General features: G+C 40.8%; 1 protein-coding gene across 1 annotated transcript; it reads right to left on the reverse strand.

Annotated features, from left to right (window-relative positions):
* Nucleotides 1-2922: 2922 nt before the first annotated feature.
* On the reverse strand, nucleotides 2923-19376 carry LOC135152404 (elongation factor 1 alpha-like protein). The gene is made up of 8 exons (XM_064092637.1): nucleotides 19249-19376; nucleotides 6056-6104; nucleotides 5735-5789; nucleotides 5012-5078; nucleotides 4615-4677; nucleotides 4387-4526; nucleotides 4215-4282; nucleotides 2923-3387 (listed from the first exon to the last, which is right to left on the reverse strand). The coding sequence occupies exons 2-8, from the start codon at nucleotides 6090-6092 to the stop codon at nucleotides 3353-3355; spliced, it is 465 nt and encodes a 154-aa protein (XP_063948707.1). The 5' UTR covers nucleotides 6093-6104; nucleotides 19249-19376; the 3' UTR covers nucleotides 2923-3352.
* Between the last annotated feature and the right edge of the window lie 359 nt (nucleotides 19377-19735).

The raw sequence follows: 19735 nt of genomic DNA on the forward strand, positions 1-19735 counted from the left end.
CGTTGATTAATCGACCACAAGGAACTCTTCCTAGTGATACTGAGGCCAATCCGGGCAAGAAAGAGATGAAGGAACAGGTACAGGCTGTCACCTTGAGGTCCGGAAAGGTTACGAAGGAAAAAGAGTCAGCAACAGAGCATAACAAGGATGAGAGTGATCAACAGGTTGAAACACCCGTGCTCTCATCTAAGTCTGGTAGTGGAAACACTGTTGTTGACGCTGACAAGAAAGAAATCAACGAGGAGGCAAGCAAGGAATCAGCTGAGAAGTCTAGTCCTAAATCTGATAATGGGGTCAAGCAAGTATATCCACCTCCCCCTTTTCCGAAGAGACTTCAGAAGCATAAGCTCGACAAACAATTCGCTAAATTTCTAGAGGTTTTCAAGAAATTACAAATCAATATACCTTTTGCGGAAGCTCTAGAACAGATGCCGAGTTATGCTAAATTCATGAAAGGTATTCTATCTCGGAAACTTAAACTTGAGGAATTGGAGACTGTAGCTTTGACCGAGGAGTGTAGTGCGGTGTTGCAGCAGAAATTGCCTCCGAAGCTGAAAGATCCGGGGAGTTTCACAATACCGTGTACCATTGGACCATTGTCATTCGACAAGTGTTTATGTGACTTGGGAGCTAGCATTAATCTGATGCCATTATCTGTCTTCAAGAAACTTGGTCTGCCGGAGCCGAAACCTACAAACATGTACTTACAACTGGCTGATCGGTCCATCACATACCCGAGAGGTATAGTGGAAGACGTCTTGGTTAAAGTGGATAAGCTCATCTTCCCTGCTGATTTTGTCATTCTAGACTTCGAGGAGGATAAGAAGATTCCCATTATCTTGGGAAGGCCTTTCTTAGCTACAGGCCAAACTTTGATCGATGTGCAAAAAGGAGAGCTTACAATGAGAGTTCAAGATCAGAGTGTCACTTTTAAGGTGTTCAACGCAATGAAATTTTCAACCGACGAAGAAGAATGCTTTAGGGTGGAGCCACTAGAAGCTGTTGAAAATTCTGAGATGGAGCAAAAGCTAAGGCCAGGTACCTTAGAGAGAGTCTTATCACGGGATGCTGATTTCGAAGATGAAGGAGGAGCAGAGCTTAAGAATTTTAAGGAGCATCTTAAACCATCTATTGAAGAAGCTCCCAATCTCGAACTCAAACTACCACCGGATCTCCTAAGTGATGTGCAGTTTAGAAGGTTGTCACGGCGCATAGATGACATGCATGACATTCACCACCGTTTTGCAGAGGATTTGACTCAGGCTCTTGGGAGTGCTTTTCGAGCCATTGGTGTTGAGGTTGATTGGCCAGTGTTTGGAGATGGCATGGTGTCACGACCACCTGATCCTCCACCCGAGGAGGGTGATCCTCCCAACTTCTAGGTACATTCGATCCTTTTTATCACCTTCAATGAGGACATTGAAGATTTAAGTTTGGGGGTGGTAATCTAAGGACTAGTAGTAGTGTGTGTTCATATAGATTGCATGATGCATATAGTTTAGAGTATTATCGATCTCATATAGTGCATGTTAGTAGTTTTTTTATATATATGCTTGTGTTTAGTATGTGTAGTAGTTCATATATTTATATAGTTGCATTTGCATGAATCATGAAGTTGTTTTCCAAGTTGATTTCCTATGATGATGATTTTATGTGCATAATTTCTTGGCTAGTAGTCTTGATTACATGTGATGCCTTGTTACTTGGAAACTGCTTGTGTGGAAATTGTAAATACACTTATGCTCTAGAGATAAGACTTAGACTAACTTATTTCTTGAGTCCTTGCGTTGAGTCGGGCGTAGAGTTTGGAGTATTCCCTTTTTGAAATTAGAGTTTCTAAATCTTAAGTTTGGGGGAGTTAAGGGATGAATATGCCTTTCTAAAAAAAGAAAAGAAAAAAAGAACAAAAATTTATCAGGTACTCCTTTGAGATCAATGGGTAAAATGCAATGTCATGTGAAAGGGACGATCCATGTACTTGTGCTGGTATTAAGTGCAAATGTATTAGAATAAACAATTTCTTGGTGACTTTTCACAACCCTTGATTACTGGTGAATTACTTGATTAAAAAAAAAAAGAAAAAAAAAAGCGAAGTTGAATGGCGGTCGTGACTCACTTACACTTAGAAGCGTCCCAACCTTAGACTTAGCGAAAAAAAAAAAAAAAAAAAAACTTGTTCGCACAAAATCACGCAAGTGTACGTGGTCACAAGTAATATAGAATATAATTCAAGTTCGTTCCCACAGAGACTGGTGTATTCAGAAATATGCACCAATGTATGATTATTATTCAATGCTTAGACAAGTATCAAATTGGGTTTTGGTTTTCTACTTAACTAATTCGATTCGAATTATGAAACTAAGAATTATAAACTAAGAAAATAACGATTTACTAATGAGAATAAAACATGGGATTCTAGCTTCATTAACAACTTCATTCAGAGTTCTACATTTATGGTTAATAACTAATCAGATAACACGAGACTGATACACGCTAACTGTCGTTATACGTGCACCATACTGCTACACATCCACAATTAAGATAGAAGGTAAACAGACACCAATTATGCTTAGACCTTATATGTCTATAGAATTTGAAAACATAACGATTGAAGAGCAAGTTATCTATCAAGATTACATAGGGCGATGCAAGATGGGTAAAATCACATCACAAGTCATGTTATCGAACACGAAACCTATGCTCGCATGGCAAGTTCTAAATCAATATATTCACTGTCGCTTCAATAAAGATTAACAAGCAATCTTAGATGTTAGCTACGCATCCAAGACGAATAAGCACAACCAATACGAGGGAATCAAACCATCACATATGAACAAGACAAATTAACTACTGAAATTCATCGATAAATCCGCTAAAATCCCACGACAATGATTAGTTCATAATCGAACTTCCTATCATCATGGGTTCGAATGTAAACATGGTACTGAATATGAAAAACAAAGTCAAAGTACGAGAAGTCGAGAATAAGAGTTAAGAAACAAATCCGGAACGAGCATCCAAAGTTACGCCTACTTCAAAGAATTGCAAAAGTAAAAAGTTATGAAATTCGATCTTGATCTTCTCCGTAGCCGTCACGTGCTCCTTAGAATGTTTTCTAGGTTATGTGTTTAGTCCCCCAAGCCTTTCTTAAACTTCCCCAGCGATCGGGCCTCGAAACGGATCAGAAACGGGCAAAACGGGCCTAAATTCGCTGCCGGTTTGGTGCGGGTGCGCCAGATTTGGGGCAGGTGCGCCAGATTTGGGGCGGGTGCCCCAATTCAGCAGCCCACTTCTTTGTCCATAACTTTTGACTCGCGCATCCGATTGCTTCACCGTTTTTTTTCAATGAAAGCTATGAATCTCCTCTTCGTCCTCCTCCAAAGAAACCTACACAACATCACACTAAAACATATCAAAAACATCAAAAGCTTGAGGCCAGATCATCCATTTAAGTCAAAACGAAGGCTTCCAAGTGGATATAAAATCCACTTATCACACCCCCAAACTTAAACCGATGCTTGTCCTCAAACATAGACACGCACACAAATACTAATAAAGGAATGCATGAATGCACTAAACGCCTACATCTAGCGAATCATGAAGTGTAATCCTGGTTAACATAGCATCCTCAAAATACGCAACATTCTCGGCATTCATCTCTTTCACACATTAGCCATGTTCTCTTCCACTACTAGTGTGAAGTGCATCGTGTGTGCTAGCATGCTCTCTAGTGAAACAAAACAAAGACTATCAAACTTCAATAAAGTCCTCACTATGAGCCATTAATAAGAATCCGGTTTAAACACCTCTTTACTACAGAGTCAACTACAACTTAGGGTCACCAAAAAATTCCTATGCCTCTCCTCTTTTTTTTCTATTTTTTTTCTCTTTTTTTTCTCGCTAAGTCTAAGGTTGGGACCTCGGTCAATTTGCATCTATCGGAAGTTCCTTTCATTGTAGCTAATACTTCAAATAGGCATTCATGCTCAGACCATTTTTCCTGGGACATTCTAGTTTCGATGTTCCAACCATTTTTCGCCGACATAGGAATGGACAATTTTTTTCTTTGACAAATAGGGATGGACTTTTTACTTTTACCTACAAAATGTCAAGAACAAATTACTAATATGCCTTCCAACAAATGAAAAAAGGAAGTGGCATTAAACACTAACAGCATTTTACAATGGAACAAGAAAAATAAAGCAATTCATTACCTTCTTCTTCATCTCTGTAATGGACATTATAACAAACACCAATTCCTCTCCCTTGATGTGTATTATAACTGAGAAGTAAAAGTTTACAATGAACGAACAGAATTTTGAACATATGAAGGTACCTAAATAATGAAACGATAGGGCTTAGATGTGAAAACAAAAAATAATCAACCTTGAGTAGCTCAGATTATCTATTTTGTTTACTGCAACCACAATTTTGGGGATACCTAAGGCCTTTATACAGCAAACACATTTTACTGTATGGATCAGTGTCTCCCAATTATTATCAATATTCTCGGAACCAGGAATGATCTATATTTCAATGAGAAAGAAAAAGATTAAAAAGTAAGGACAGAAAATTACGAAAGGTCAAAAAGTAAGCACTGAAAACTATACTCACTAGAACGGCAATGTCAGCTAGAGATCCCCACTTCAACAATCCAGGCTCATACGTATAAGAACTCTGCAATTGAGAACAGAGAAGTAAATAGATAGATACATAAGTTTATATATATGTGTGATACAAAAAATAGACTTCGAAGTGACTTGATATATTTGTATAATTTTAAATAAAATCAGCAACAATACTTTTGAGTTTATGCAAAGAAGTGGTAAGCAAAATACCAAACAAGTAAATCGAGTTAAAAAATAGCATCACACTTTGATAATGGCTACCAAAGTATATTTAGTTCACTGAGGGACTACTCATTATCTCATACACACAATTAACGCCAATTTAAATAAAAAGAAAAATCTAATCATAGAAAGCTTAAAAGAGAACAAGAAGAATAATGCACCGGCAGCTCAGAAATGTAGAATCTCTTTGTATCTCTTTCAATAAGTGCAACAGAATGCTCCATGTACCTAACACATCCAAACAAAACTAATCAGATACATAACACATATCCATACGATTTCAGAAGACAACGCCTGTCGCCTGAGCATCTAAGAAGCAAACGAACCAAAAGAAAAACAAATTTCCACTTCGACTATCCCCACACACCGGCCCCAGGTTTAAAAGAGAGCAAGAACCACACCCTTGGACCATGGTAAGAACCAAACCATAGAAAAATTCTTTAATGAATTGGTGCTTGCACTTTATCTAATGCCTACATCTATTATCTATTATGTATCTAATCTAATACACGAACAAGCCTTTTATTCTGATAAAATCACATTTTTATTTCTATGTACTATGTACTATACATTTGCCTCGCACGGGTTATAAAACTAGTATAAAATTAAGAAGAAAAAAACGAGCATGTTGGACACTTACTGCACACATAGGTTGTCTAGACAAATGCAGCATACAATGACTAGATAATTGTGTATTTAGGCTGACAACAGACAAGGTCAACCATAATCCCAAAATTATCCACCACATATTAGTACCGACGAGGTCACAATGTCTGTGGACTAATTTACTCAAACTAAATTCGCATATAATATGTAGATAAGAAAGTAAAGATGTTAGAATAACTTAAATTTCAAAATGCAAGCATTTAATAGCGGATACTCACATACTCTGGTCCCCTAGCTCAAGTAATTTTTTAAATAATGTTGATGAACCAGCCCCTACACAGCAAACATGAAGAGTTACACTAGAGAAAAATGGAAGAGCCGAAAAGAAACAGCTTAAAAGCTCGTAACAGTTAAATATTAAATAAATCTGTATCCAATAAATAGTTTACATCACCAATAGGTAAGACAATACACGAATATCACTATACTTGTTTGTTTATGCTCAGATATGAATGAAGAATTGGAGTCAAAGATGTGTGAGAAGCATATAAGATTGAGTAAATATATAAATAGTTGATATTGATTAACAATTAACTCACCCGGAAGTCCAACAAGTAAAACGTTCACATCCTCCATCAAGCCCAAACACTAACACAGGTAAATCATCGATGATAGGGATTAGAGCAATCGAGCTAAGTTCAGAAAAGCAACCAAATTAGAATACAAAAGACTACTACTGGGTACACAAATGTAACTAGTGATTTCTTCGACTGATTCAACAACTGAATCATGTCCATGAGGAGTTACAATTTCATTACATACCGATCAGAACTGTCCGGTCTACCCCACCTATTTTTCTTTAGTTTTTCTTTTTTAATACAAAAGAAAAAAAATAAAATTGAAACAGCACTCAAGACCACATCCATTTCTTGACATGTTAGCTTTTTAGCAGTAATTTACATAAACGTGAAGGAGCAGTTGAGAAATTCCAGACTTTACAACAAAGTGGTAACCAACAATCTACGTGTGTACATTTAACATTCAGACATTGTGCCTACCAAAGAAATAAGAGTAAAATTACGGAATGACGCTATAACAGGTAGCATTTAACATTCAGACATTGTGCCTACCAAAGAAATAAGAGTAAAATTACGGAATGACGCTATAACAGGTAGCCACATCATCAATACATTTGATCAATGGCACATATATAATTTAACATTGTGCTTCTTCTATGTTTATAGTGATGCATGTCCCTGTTCTAAATTAATCTTTCTGTAGGACTAATATTTCTGCCTACATGCTCTAAGTTATATACAAGTAGAGGAATAAAATTCGTCTAGTAGTAGTTTTAGTAGGTCCAGACAGCTAGCTAGTGAAGAATTTAGTATTTCACAATCTATGTTCTATGGTAAGGACATGAATTAGTACAGACCAACTTTACAGTTTTCACAATGACTACCATCCTTTAGAATAATTTTCTAGTGCAAGTTGGATAAAATTACAACAATAATCTGCTATAAATTTAGCTCTTGTGGTGACCCAACATTCAGTGCCTCCGTTCACTTCTGACCTAAAGGCACTTCTGATCCTTTATAATATCAAGAATTGCTAACCTTCATGATCCTCAGGGGTTAAATTTGATAAATCTTAACAAACAAAAAGTTTGGCCTAGTTAATATTTACCTATATAAGACAAACTACCAGATAGACAGATAGATCAGATATATACAAAGGCTTTTCTGGAGCTCAAATAAAAAACAATTAAAACCAATCTCACCTAATTCAGTTCTGTTAAATCTCTAACTAGCAGATAAACCAAAAAAGGTACTAGTATTCTCATTCTCTACACAAGTAATGGGATAGATGGAAAGAATGCTAATTAGAAAAATACACAATAAACAAGAACACTGAAAGACTTCTCTTGAGCACAAATCTAAAACAATGATAAAATATACTCTCAAGGTTATTGTTATAGAACTAAAAACGGGAGTGAGCGATTCGTGCTTTGGACTGGTCTCGGTGCGAGATGCCTACGTATCTTCTGCGTGGAGAAGAATCAAGTCCAAAACGTAGTTCTAGTTATGAGGGGTAGAGCCCTTTATATAGGTGCTTCAGAGTCAGAAGTCGGATGGAAGTACAATTCCGTGTATCAGACTTCTTATCGAAGTATACCTCGAGACAAGAGATAAGATGGAACCCTTATCCTCTTGTTGTTGACGTTTATCCGAACTTCTGAATATTTATCTGCTAGAATCAGATGTATTATAGAATTTGGACTTGTAACTGGACCTCTGACTGGGCCTCTATTAATTAATTACGAAATTAATTAATATATAAGAGCCTCAGGCCCTATTTAACTGGGCTTTAGTGTTCTTGGGCTTTTAACATCTAATAATTAAATATTACTTCCGACCCATATCATTTGCCCCCCAACTTTCGACAAGTTTTGTAAAAACTTTTCAAAAGTTGCTGAGTCCTTATCGGCTTTCTGAGCTCATGATTCATATATCATGCGAGAAAGCTAACTTCTGCAAATTCCCATCGTCCAAGGTCTGAAGTTCCATAAATAGCGCAAGGATCTCACCGATCTTGACTACTTTGAAACAATTCGAGAGATGATTTGAATTGACTGTATAGTAAAGATCATAGATACAAGGAAACGGGTACGCTGCCACGTACCGCGATCTAGATCGTTCGTACCCGATACGGTCGGAAACGCGAACGGAAACGTTCAGGGTCGCGACCCAGATCGCCGGAAGTGACGACCCGCAAGAACACACTTCATTCTTGTTTTGAACAATAGATACATGTCTATGTCATATGATAAGTAATTTATTTTATCAATAAATGTGTACTTTTATTTGTTATTCAATATCTTTTTCTTTATAAAAAATTATAAATGTATAAATTATCAACTAAAATTGTATATTATAATGGAATTTATATATATGATTATAGAATTCTTTTTAAAAGGACCAATCGTACCCATACGTTCCATCGTACCTATACGTTCCATCGTACCAGATTCACTAAAACTAATGTTCCACGTACCCGATTTCGTTCCCCGTTTCGAATCGAACCCAGTCCTATGTAACTATGGTAAAGATAGCTCTGTTTCGTATCCTTCGGGATCGTACTTCATTTTCGTTTGGAGTATCGGAAGACATGAGTCTTTCTTTTGACTTTTCGAGTCGCTTTCATGACACTACGAGTCTTCTTCTTTTTTTTTTTTTATTGATACAACAAGTATCCTTTTCAGATGTATGCTTGTAATGGTGCTTTCGAGCATTCCCGTATTTTTTCAGGGCTTAATTCAATTAAATTGGAATTTTTATGATTAAATTCCAATTTTCCAGAATTTTTCTAGCCTTTAAATAATTTTCCAAATACATTTGAAATTAAAATTTCAATTTTATGATTTTTCTTGTATTCTTCCATATTTTTGGAATTTTTGGGACATTTCTTTTAAGAATTGAATAATTCTTTAACAGAAATTCACCTCTCTCCCTGAGATGCTCCCTTGGCGTGGGTACCCCCGCCAAGGAGGCACTTTAGCTTGCCCCGCCTAGGAGTTATGTCTCCTGGGCGTGGTTGATGTATCTTTCACTGTGACATGTTCTCTTGTGTGTTCAGCCTTCTTGGCGTGGCTATATCCGCCAAAGAGGCTCCTCTAGTTGCCACGCCTAGGAGGCGTTCTCCCAGGCTTGTGTATGCCCCTTCAAGAGTAAGGTGTCTCCCAGGCGTGTGTACAGACGCCAAGGAGACCTAATTTTGTAACACGCCTAGGAGAAGTGCTTCCTAGGCGCGGTTGAATTCAGGGCCTTCATAAGGTTTCGACTGACATGCTTCCTTGGCGTGGGTAACCCCGCCAAGGAGACATGTTGTGACACCACGCCTAGGAGATGTGCTTCCTGGGCGTGGTTGGGTTTAAGGCCTTTATAAGTCTTCAATTGTTATGCTTCCTTGGCGTGGGTAACCCCGCCAAGGAGACATGTTGTTACACCACGTCTAGGAAATATGCTTCCTGGGCGTGGTTGGTTTTAAGGCCTTCATAAGGCTTCATTTGTTATGCTTCCTTGGCGTTGGTAACCCCGCCAAGGAGACATGTTGTGACACCACGCCTAGGAGATGTGCTTCCTGGGCGTGGTTGGGTTTAAGGCCTTCATAAGGCTTTAATTGTTATGCTTCCTTGGCGTGGGTAAACCCGCCAAGGAGACATGTTGTTACACCACGTCTAGGAAATATGCTTCCTGGGCGTGGTTGGTTTTAAGGCCTTCATAAGGCTTCATTTGTTATGCTTCCTTGGCGTTGGTAACCCCGCCAAGGAGACATGTTGTGACACCACGCCTAGGAGATGTGCTTCCTGGGCGTGGTTGGGTTTAAGGCCTTCATAAGGCTTTAATTGTTATGCTTCCTTGGCGTGAGTAAACCCGCCAAGGAGACATGTTGTTATTTATTTCGTAAGTAAAGCATTTTTCTATGATCGTCTTAGGAACATGTTACCGTTATAGGTTGTGGGCCTTAGTCTATAATCTGTCAGGCCTATATAGCTTATTTTTCTTTATTTTTTGCGTGTATCTCCCAGAATTCTCGAGATCCTTCTAGAATAGGTTCGAATCTTTCAAGTTTATGGGCTTCCCGCCTTTGACAAGGCTTGATGACCGGCCCAAGGCCCATTTTACGGGCTGTAGCCAGTTCATTTTAGGGTTTACCGGCAAGTGAACCGGTTGTGGATTGCCTATATAATGAGTGACTGAGAGTTCATTTCTCATTTCACTCCAAAGTTTCCAAGTTTAAGTGCTAGAAAACCCTCCCAAACACTCTCAAAAATTCTCTAGTTTCTCGGCGAATTCTTAGGCGAATCTCCGGCAATCTTCAAGTTCTTTCCAGATTCCGGCCGATATTCAAGGGTTTTCCAGTTTTCCGGGCGATCTTCAAAAATTTCCCAGATTCCGATCAATCTTCATCTTTTCTTCATTCGTTTCTGGGTTTCAAACCTTCATCACAAGGATATCAATGGCGGATTCTTCATCCTCTCAACAATCCCAGCTTTCTCAACAGCCCGCTGCTCGTTCTCGCGTTAACCGAGGTAAAAAATCCCTCGTTCATGCTAGCGTTTTTTCACTTAGAGATTTATTAAGTGAATTTGGTCAAGCGTTCCCCAATTTGCTTCATTTAGATGCTTATAATTATCCCACTAAGCTCACCCAAAAAGATATTGATATTATGAGCAAGCTGTTTGGGATTGAACATCCTTACAGGGCCGAGCTCCCAGGCCCAAATGACCGGGCTTGCTACCCAAAGCCCGGGGCAATTAGGATTTACAAAGAGACCTTCTATGCTGGGTTCAGATTGCCTCCCCCAATGTTTGTTTATAGACTTTTAGCTGAAGCCCGGGTATGTCCAACCCAACTCCAGCCCAATGGCTGGAGGTTCATAAATTGTTTTTTGGTCCAGTGCAAGAAGCATAATTTAGAGCCCAGCGTGGCTGTATTTAGATATCTTTTTAAGTTTGTGAACGCCCCAAATGACGAAGGCTGGGTCAAAATCCAATATCGGACTTTGGGCCGCAGCATCTTTGTTTCTGACTCGGCCCCTGATTCTCTCCCGAATTGGAAAAAACAATGGTTTTATTTATACATGGAAGGGGCCGATTGGGCCGACTACTTTTACTCGGATTTTAGCCGGGCCGAGGACGGAACGATGCGGTCCCTTAAGTTGGGGGTCGAGGAAGAGGCTGCAATTAGGGTTTTGACGGGGGACAACCTCCACCATTGCTCGTTGCTTATCTCGGAGGCCTCCCTCCAATTGCATGGGCTTAGCGATTTGGGCCCTGAGGGTATGCCCTGTTTACTTGTGTATTTGCCAAATTTCTCTTATCCTTATAAAATGGGCTTCTAACTCTTTGTGTTGTTTTTTTTTATTTGCAGCCCAAGTCGCTTTAGGAAGCATATTTAAGAAGCGGGAGGCGGCCGCAGAAAAGGCCGTTGCGACAGTGATTCCCCGCTCCAAGAGGGCCAAGAAGGATGGAGTCCCTGGGGCCGTGGAGGAGGTTCCGGCTTTCTTAAGCCCAAGGCCCACTGCCATAGATGAGGATTCAAGTCCTTACGTGGTCCAGTGGGGCCTTCTGAACAAGGACACTGTGGTCGGTGATTCTCGGGCCGCCACAGAGTGGTCCAAGAATGTGGTCACTCCGCGGGACAGGGCCCATGTGGTCGAGTCCTCGGACGATCTACAGATCGAGATGCTGGGGCCCCAGGCTGTAGCCTCGGTAAGTCTTTCAACTTAGCAATTTACTATCTTTAAACTTAAGATTTCTATTTTAACAGTTCCCCTCACTGTGCAGGTTAACACGTACCTGCAAGCCGCCGTTCATAATTTGAAGGCGGTGAGAGCTGAGAAAGCAATCGCGGAACGCGACCGCGACCGCTACTTCGCCTCCTCAACCGCCAACTTCGAGCAGTTCAGAAGGGTGGAGGCCGAATTAGTGGCCGAACAAGAGAAGGTTCGGACCTTGGAGGCGGAGCTGGCACGGACGCGCGCGGAGGCGATCGAGGACTACAAAAAGTCCAAGGAATTTGACGACCTTTTGGCGGCGGAGTATGATGCCAGCTTCCCGGAGACTTTCACTCTGTGTTGGGAGTCGATTATCGCGGAGTTAAGCTCCAAGATAGAAGGGGTTTCGCTAGAGAAGTTCCCCGTCCCTCCTATCCCGGGGAAGACTCCTGCTTCTCCGATCGACCTCGAGGAGGAGGTGCTCGGGGATTCTCACCCTGTCGACTCCCAGGATGGAGTCCCCCAGGATGAAGTTCACTCCCCCATGGCCGAGGACGCGGCGAAGGAACCCGAGGATGTGGGGGAGGTTCCAGAAAAGGTGGCGGACGCCAAAGAAGGGGATGACGTCTTCGACGACAATCTGCCTTAGTTAATTTTATGGCCTGCGTGGCTCATTTTTTGTAATCATCTAATTATTCGGATATTTATGCCCTTCGGGGTTTTAACTTTTATATTTAAATTCTTTTTTGCCTTATTCTTTAATCTCGCATATTCAGCATTCTTTACTTAGAATACTTTTCGTAAGATTAATTTAAATCTCTATATAATCCTCGGGATTTTAATCAGAGTTATTCTTATTTAGAATTTTTAAACTCTGAAACTGACTATTCTAAGTCCAAACTTAGGATTTCTATCTTCAAACATGTAAGTTCGATTAGAATTGGTGAACTTTCCAAAACACAGGTACAAGCAAAAATTACTTGGATAGACAAGCTAGGTAATCCTCAGGACTTTATTATTATAGCAAAAGAGATAACTATCTCTGAAAATCAACTACATGGCAGTGGTCAACATGACCTTATTTTTGTGGTAACTACTAACTTCTGTTATCACAGAGTAGACATTTAAATATAATATATCTTTAAGTTAGCTGCATGCCAACTTCTAGGGACTTCATCTCCTTCCAAGGTTTGAAGTTTGTATGAGCCATGGCCTGTGACGGTCTTAACTTGGTAGGGGCCTTCCCAATTTGGAGCCATCTTGCCTTTGGGACCTACCCCTGAAGCCTCAATTTTTCTAAGTACCAGATCTCCTTCTCTGAAATATCGCTCCTTAACCCGTAGGTTATAGTAATAGGAAGCTCGTTTCTGGTTTTCCACAATCTTAGCATGAGCTTCGTCACGAATCTCATCAATCATATCAAGTGCAAGTCTCATACCTTCTTCATTGGCTTCTGGCTCATACTGCTGGACCCTGGAGGATGTATGAGTGATTTCAAGTGGCACCACTGCCTCGGCTCCATAAGCCAGCTGAAAGGGGGTTGCCCCAGTTGAAACCTTGCAAGTGGTTCGATACGCCCATAGTATAGGGAGTATGTCATCGGCCCATGACCTCTGGGCTTTCTCAACTCTTTTCTTCAGTCCATCGAGGATTATTCTGTTGGCCACCTCAGCTTGTCCATTAGCTTGAGGGTGAGCAACTGAAGTAAAGCGTAACTCAATCGAGTAATCCTCACAATAACTTTTAAACTCCGCGTTATTGAACTGAGTCCCATTGTCTGTAACCAAGACTCGAGGTATTCCGTATCGGCAAATAATATTTTCCCACACAAACTGAGCAACCTGCTTGGTGGTTATCTTGGCCAGTGGTTTGGCCTCAATCCACTTAGTAAAATAGTCAATAGCTACCAATAGAAACTTCCTTTGCGCGCTAGCAAGTGGAAAAGGTCCAAGAATATCCATCCCCCACATTGCGAAGGGGATAGGAGTATTGATAGACGTCAGCATCTCAGGTGGCTGTCGTACAACAGGTGCAAACCTTTGACAACGATCACACCTTTTCACATAGTCTTGAGCGTGCTTTAGCATATCTGGCCAATAGAATCCAAGGCGAGTCACTTTATGAGCCAATGCTCTTCCACCAAGGTGTTGGCCACATACCCCTTCATGAACTTCTCTAAGGGCTTCTCGAGCCTCATCCGGCCTCAAACATCTTAAATAAGGGATCACAAACGATTTTCTATATAAGACCCCCTCAATGAGTACATACTTAAGGGCCCTTACCTGTAACTTTCGTGCTTCATCAGCATTAGGCGGCAGATGACCGCTTTGTAAATACAACTTAATCTCATCCATCCAAGTGGCCCCTGTGTCAATGGGGGCAATTAACTTTGCTTCGATGCTAGGGGTTCTTAAAACCTAATAATAAACGCTTCCTGAGCATACCTCATCATCGGAGGATGCAAATTGCGATAAGGCATCAGCCTTGGTGTTCTCCTCCCTTGGCACATATTCTACCAAGCATTCTTCGAATAGTGCCATCTGGGTCTTTACAATCCTTAGATATTTTAGCATAGTCTCCTCACGGGCTTCAAACTCACCATTCACTTGGAAGACTACAAGTTTTGAGTCACCACAGACCTTCAAATTCTTTACCCTCAAGGTTCTGGCTAGGCCAAGTCCAGCTATCAATGCTTCATACTCTGCTTCATTATTGGTGGTCGGAAAGTCTAGCTTAATAGCATATTCCACAGTAAAGCCATCAGGGCTTTGGAGCACAAGTCCAGCACCACTACCTTTTGTTTTTGAAGCCCCGTCAAAAAATAGTAGCCAATATTCTTTAGGTTTTTCTTCCTTAGTAGGTTCTTCTACCTTGTCTCCTTGCCCCCCGACTTCCTGGTTGCTAATGGTGCATTCAACTAGGAAGTCAGCTAAGGCCTGAGCTTTAATCGCCGTTCGAGGTTTGTATCGGATATCAAATTCTCCAAGCTCAATGGCCCACTTGATCAATCTTCCACTAGCCTTAGGGCTATGTATAACATTTCGGAGAGGTTGGTCTGTCAGGACTTCTATCTTATGAGACTGAAAGTAAGGTCTCAACTTCCTCGAGGCCGTGATCATGGCCAAAGCAAACTTTTCGATCACTGAGTAATTGAGCTCCGCTCCATGCAGAACCTTGCTCACGTAGTATACCGGTTTTTGAACCTTGAACTCCTCTCGGACTAATACAGCACTCAATGCCTGTTCTGAAACAGCTAGGTATACATACAGGGTTTCACCATCAATGGGTTTCGATAGAAGAGGTGGCTCTGCCATGTACTTCTTCAGTTCCTCAAAAGCTATTTGGCTCTCCTCTGTCCACTCGAAATCCTTAACCTTTTTCAAGGCTTTGAAGAAAGGTAAGCATTTGTCTCCTGACTTGGATACAAATCTTCCTAGGGCCGCAATCCTTCCTGTTAGCTTCTGTACATCCCTTACGCTTTTGGGAGGTTCCATGTCAAGGATAGCTTTTATTTTGTCAGGGTTGGCCTCGATACCACGTTTGGAGACCATTAGACCAAGAAACTTCCCGGACCCAACCCTAAAGGCACACTTAGCCGGGTTTAACATCATCTTATGCGTCCTCAGGACTTCAAAGGCCTCTCTAAGGTGTCCAAGGTGATCCGCTTTGTTCAAGCTTTTTACCAACATATCGTCTACGTATACCTCCATAGTCTTTCCAATCAGATGTTTGAACATCTTGTTTGCAAGGCGTTGGTACGTTGCTCCTGCATTCTTAAGTCCAAAGGCCATAACCAAATAACAAAATACACCAAAGTCAGTGATAAACGATACCTTGGGTACATCGTCCTTGTCCATCCGGATCTGATTATATCCGCTGAAGCCATCCATGAAGCTCAGCATCTCATGGCCAGCGGTGGCATCTATTAACGTGTCTATCCTTGGAAGAGGGAAACAATCCTTGGGACAAGCATCATTCAGATCAGTGAAGTCTACACACATCCTCCACTTTCCATTGGCCTTCTTGACCATAACAGGGTTCGCCAACCATTCTGGAAATTGTATCTCTTCGATAAAACCTGCTTCCAACAACTTATCGACCTCCTGTTTAATGGCTTCTTGCCTTTCAGGGGCGAAGTTCCTTTTCTTCTGTTTAATAGGTTTCCTCACGGGGTTTACATTCAACTTATGTGTTATGAATGAGGGGTCGATACCTGGCATATCAGCCGCTGTCCAAGCGAAAACATCACGGTTGTTCCTCAAGAACCTCACAAACTCTTGTTTCAAATCTTCCTGGAGTAACGCTCCAACATAAGTGACCTTTTCAGGTTCTTCTGTATATAATTGGATAGGAACCAAATCTTCGGCAGGCTTGCCTCTCCTTTCCTCTTCTTCTCGGACATCAAGGTCCTCTATAGGTAATACTTGCCCCCCGGCTCCTCCAAATCTTAATGCCCCGATATAACAGCTTCGGGCCATTTTCTGGTCTCCTAATTCTTCTCCAATTCCGTTCCTAGTCGGGAATTTAATCTTCATGTGGTAAGTAGATGGGATTGCTTTAAAAGCATGTATTCCAGTCCTCCCAAGGATGGCATTATAGGTTGATGAGGCTTTAACGACCAAGAAATTTATCATGCACGTGGCTTGTCTGGGTTCGGTACCCATAGTTACCGGAAGTTGGATCATGCCTTCAATTTTGGTTTCCACATTGTTGAAGCCATATATAGGCATGTCTGAGGGTGTTAACTGGGTATCAGAATACCCCATCTTTTCATAAGCATCATAGAACAAGATATCCACCGAGGCTCCATTATCAACAAGCACTCTCTTTACGGACGAGTTTCCAATCACTGGGGTAATTACTAAAGGGTCATCATGAGGAAATTTCACCTTTTCAAGGTCGATATTGTCGAATGCTAGAGCATAATCGATTTTTGCCCGCTTCGGAGGTTCTCCAACTATATTCATCACTTCCCTTGCATAAGCCTTTCTTGAATTGCTTGAAGTGCCTGCAGCCGTAGGTCCTCCGGAGATTACATTAATAACAGGCCCTCGAGGCTGAGTTCTTTTGTCATCGTTGTCTCTTCCACGATTATCACTGTCTCGATGATTCTTGTCTCCATCCTTGGTAAATTTGGATAACTTGCCTCTTCGGATCAAGAACTCGATCTCATCCTTCAACTGCCGGCAATCATCGGTCTTATGTCCTGTGTCTTTGTGGAATCGACAATATAAATCTTTGTTACGTTTCTCCGGATCGGTCCTTATAGGCTTCGGCCATCTAACACTTTCGTCCTTCTCAATTTCCAACAGGATTTGACTCCTCGGGGCGTTAAGCCTGGCATACTCAGTAAACCTCGGCCCCATCTTCTTTTTAGCAGGCGATTTTTCCTCATCTTCCTTCCGGGAGTACTTATTCTCAGCATTATACTCCGTGTCATTCCCACGTTTCTTGAAGTTGGTATTTGGTCCCTGATTGTTCTGGGATTTTCTCAAACTTTCCTCCGCCTTTATACACTTTCCGGCTCTCTCTTGTAAATCGTTCATATTGTCCGGAGCCCTCTTGGCTAGAGATCGGCGAAAATTGTCATCGGTGGTGCCTTGTTGGAGTGCAATCATGGCTACCTTCTGATCAAGGTCTGGGACCTTCAAGGCTTCTTTGGTAAAACGATTCATATATTCCCTGAGTGATTCGTTCTTTCCTTGATGCAAATTCATTAGTGAGGCAGAGCTCTTGGCATGTGTTTTGCTTCCAACAAATTGCCCTATGAAAGCCCTGCTCAAGTCAGCAAAACAAGAGATAGAATTAGGGGGTAGGCGACTATACCAATGCTGGGCCATCCCACTCAAGGTTTGGGGAAAAGCGCGGCATTTGATTGCTTCGGTGACGGGCTGGAGTAGCAGAGCGTTCATGAAGGTCCGAACATGATTAGCGGGATCACCCGTACCATCATAAGCTTTAATGGTTGGGAGCTTGAATTTTCGGGAAATCCTTGCACCCATGATTTCTTGCGTAAAAGGGGGAACCGGGTTATCAGGATCGCCTGCTGGTAACAAGTGAATTTGATTCATCACGGTTTGACGAGGGATTTCATCCCTAGATTCTGGGGGTTGCATCCTTGCCTGGTCTCTTTTTAGCCGTGCGTTCATGGGCTCGGATTCTTTCCTCATAAGTTATTGGCCCCCGGGGCTCATTAGTTTCTTGCCTATGGCGGCGTCGACGGTGTCGATCAGCATCTCTCCTCCTTCGAGGGGGTGTATCATGCTCCTGCTCCGATTCGGAAGAGTCGTAGTCAGTTACATGCACATAGTCATCTCTTGTGCCTCCACGGGTGGTTGTAGTGACCGTTGAGTAATGTGTACCGGCGTCGGTGACGGTTGCAATTACTCGAGTCAGAGGGGGCAGCGAGCCAAAGGTCAGGGGAGTAGTAGTTTGAGCAATGGTCGTACCAAGCGGGAGGGTGGTAGTTACAGGGGTTGATTCAGTCGAGACCCCGGTGGTGGTTCGACTGCGTGGAACATGGATTTCAGAACGTGGTCCGGTTGGGTTCGTCATGGTTGTTGTTGTCTTCCCACAGACGGCGCCAAATGTTATAGAACTAAAAACGGGAGTGAGCGATTCGTGCTTTGGACTGGTCTCGGTGCGAGATGCCTACGTATCTTCTGCGTGGAGAAGAATCAAGTCCAAAACGTAGTTCTAGTTATGAGGGGTAGAGCCCTTTATATAGGTGCTTCAGAGTCAGAAGTCGGATGGAAGTACAATTCCGTGTATCAGACTTCTTATCGAAGTATACCTCGAGACAAGAGATAAGATAGAACCCTTATCCTCTTGTTGTTGACGTTTATCCGAACTTCTGAATATTTATCTGCTAGAATCAGATGTATTATAGAATTTGGACTTGTAACTGGACCTCTGACTGGGCCTCTATTAATTAATTACGAAATTAATTAATATTTAAGAGCCTCAGGCCCTATTTAACTGGGCTTTAGTGTTCTTGGGCTTTTAACATCTAATAATTAAATATTACTTCCGACCCATATCAGTTATATATTCTCATTCATAATAATTTGGTATATATAGATTACAAAACTTGGTCCCCAAGTATAATATCTCCTAATAACGGAAATATATCATATCAATCATATCTTCGTATAATTTCTAATTTATATCACACAATCTCTTAATATCTTTTCATATATCCCTATATTTCTTCACAAACAATTAACACCTAATTCAATTACAAGTTTAATATACATTCAATTCAAATCTTTAACCAACAGATAAACCAACGAAGGTACTAATATTCTCATTCTCTACACAAGTAATGGTATAGAAAGAAAGAATACTACAAAAAATAGACTTAACCCATTACAAAACTAAACATACTCACTAGAGATGATTGCCAATATCCATATACAATTAGTGAAACAAACTATACATATAAAGATACCCATACACGCACCCAAACAAAATAATTAACACATAATCAATTGAGTTTGAGCAAGATGATTACCAGTTTGAACAAGGTTTTGACAAGAATTAAACCGTGTATAGTCGCCTCTTTCTCCTTTCTCGGGTTAGGTTTTGTAGACGACGAGCCTATCGGGTTCTTATCGAGCCGACCGAGCCTATCGAGTTCTTTTACTTAATTTCCAAAAAAATTATTCAATTGTTATTTTTTTTCTAAATTTAACCTAAAAATATTATTTCCCCTATTAAAAATGAAAAATAAACTTTAAAAACAACATAATTATATAATTATGTTATGTATAATAACTCTAATAAATTCAAATATAGATTTGTTGTACTTGTCACTTAAGATGAATGATTTTGTTTTAACCTTTCAAATTCATTAAATCATATTTTGATCCCGTTTGTTCATATTTCTTATGCGAATGTACTTTATAATTTTATATGTTGTATAAAATATATGAATTAACAATAAAATAAAATGAGAATATTATTTTTGTTATAGGAGAATATGATTTACATTTTTCAAA

The sequence above is a fragment of the Daucus carota genome, chromosome 4 (assembly GCF_001625215.2).
Source record: "Daucus carota subsp. sativus chromosome 4, DH1 v3.0, whole genome shotgun sequence".
NCBI classification, from domain to species: Eukaryota; Viridiplantae; Streptophyta; class Magnoliopsida; order Apiales; family Apiaceae; genus Daucus; species Daucus carota.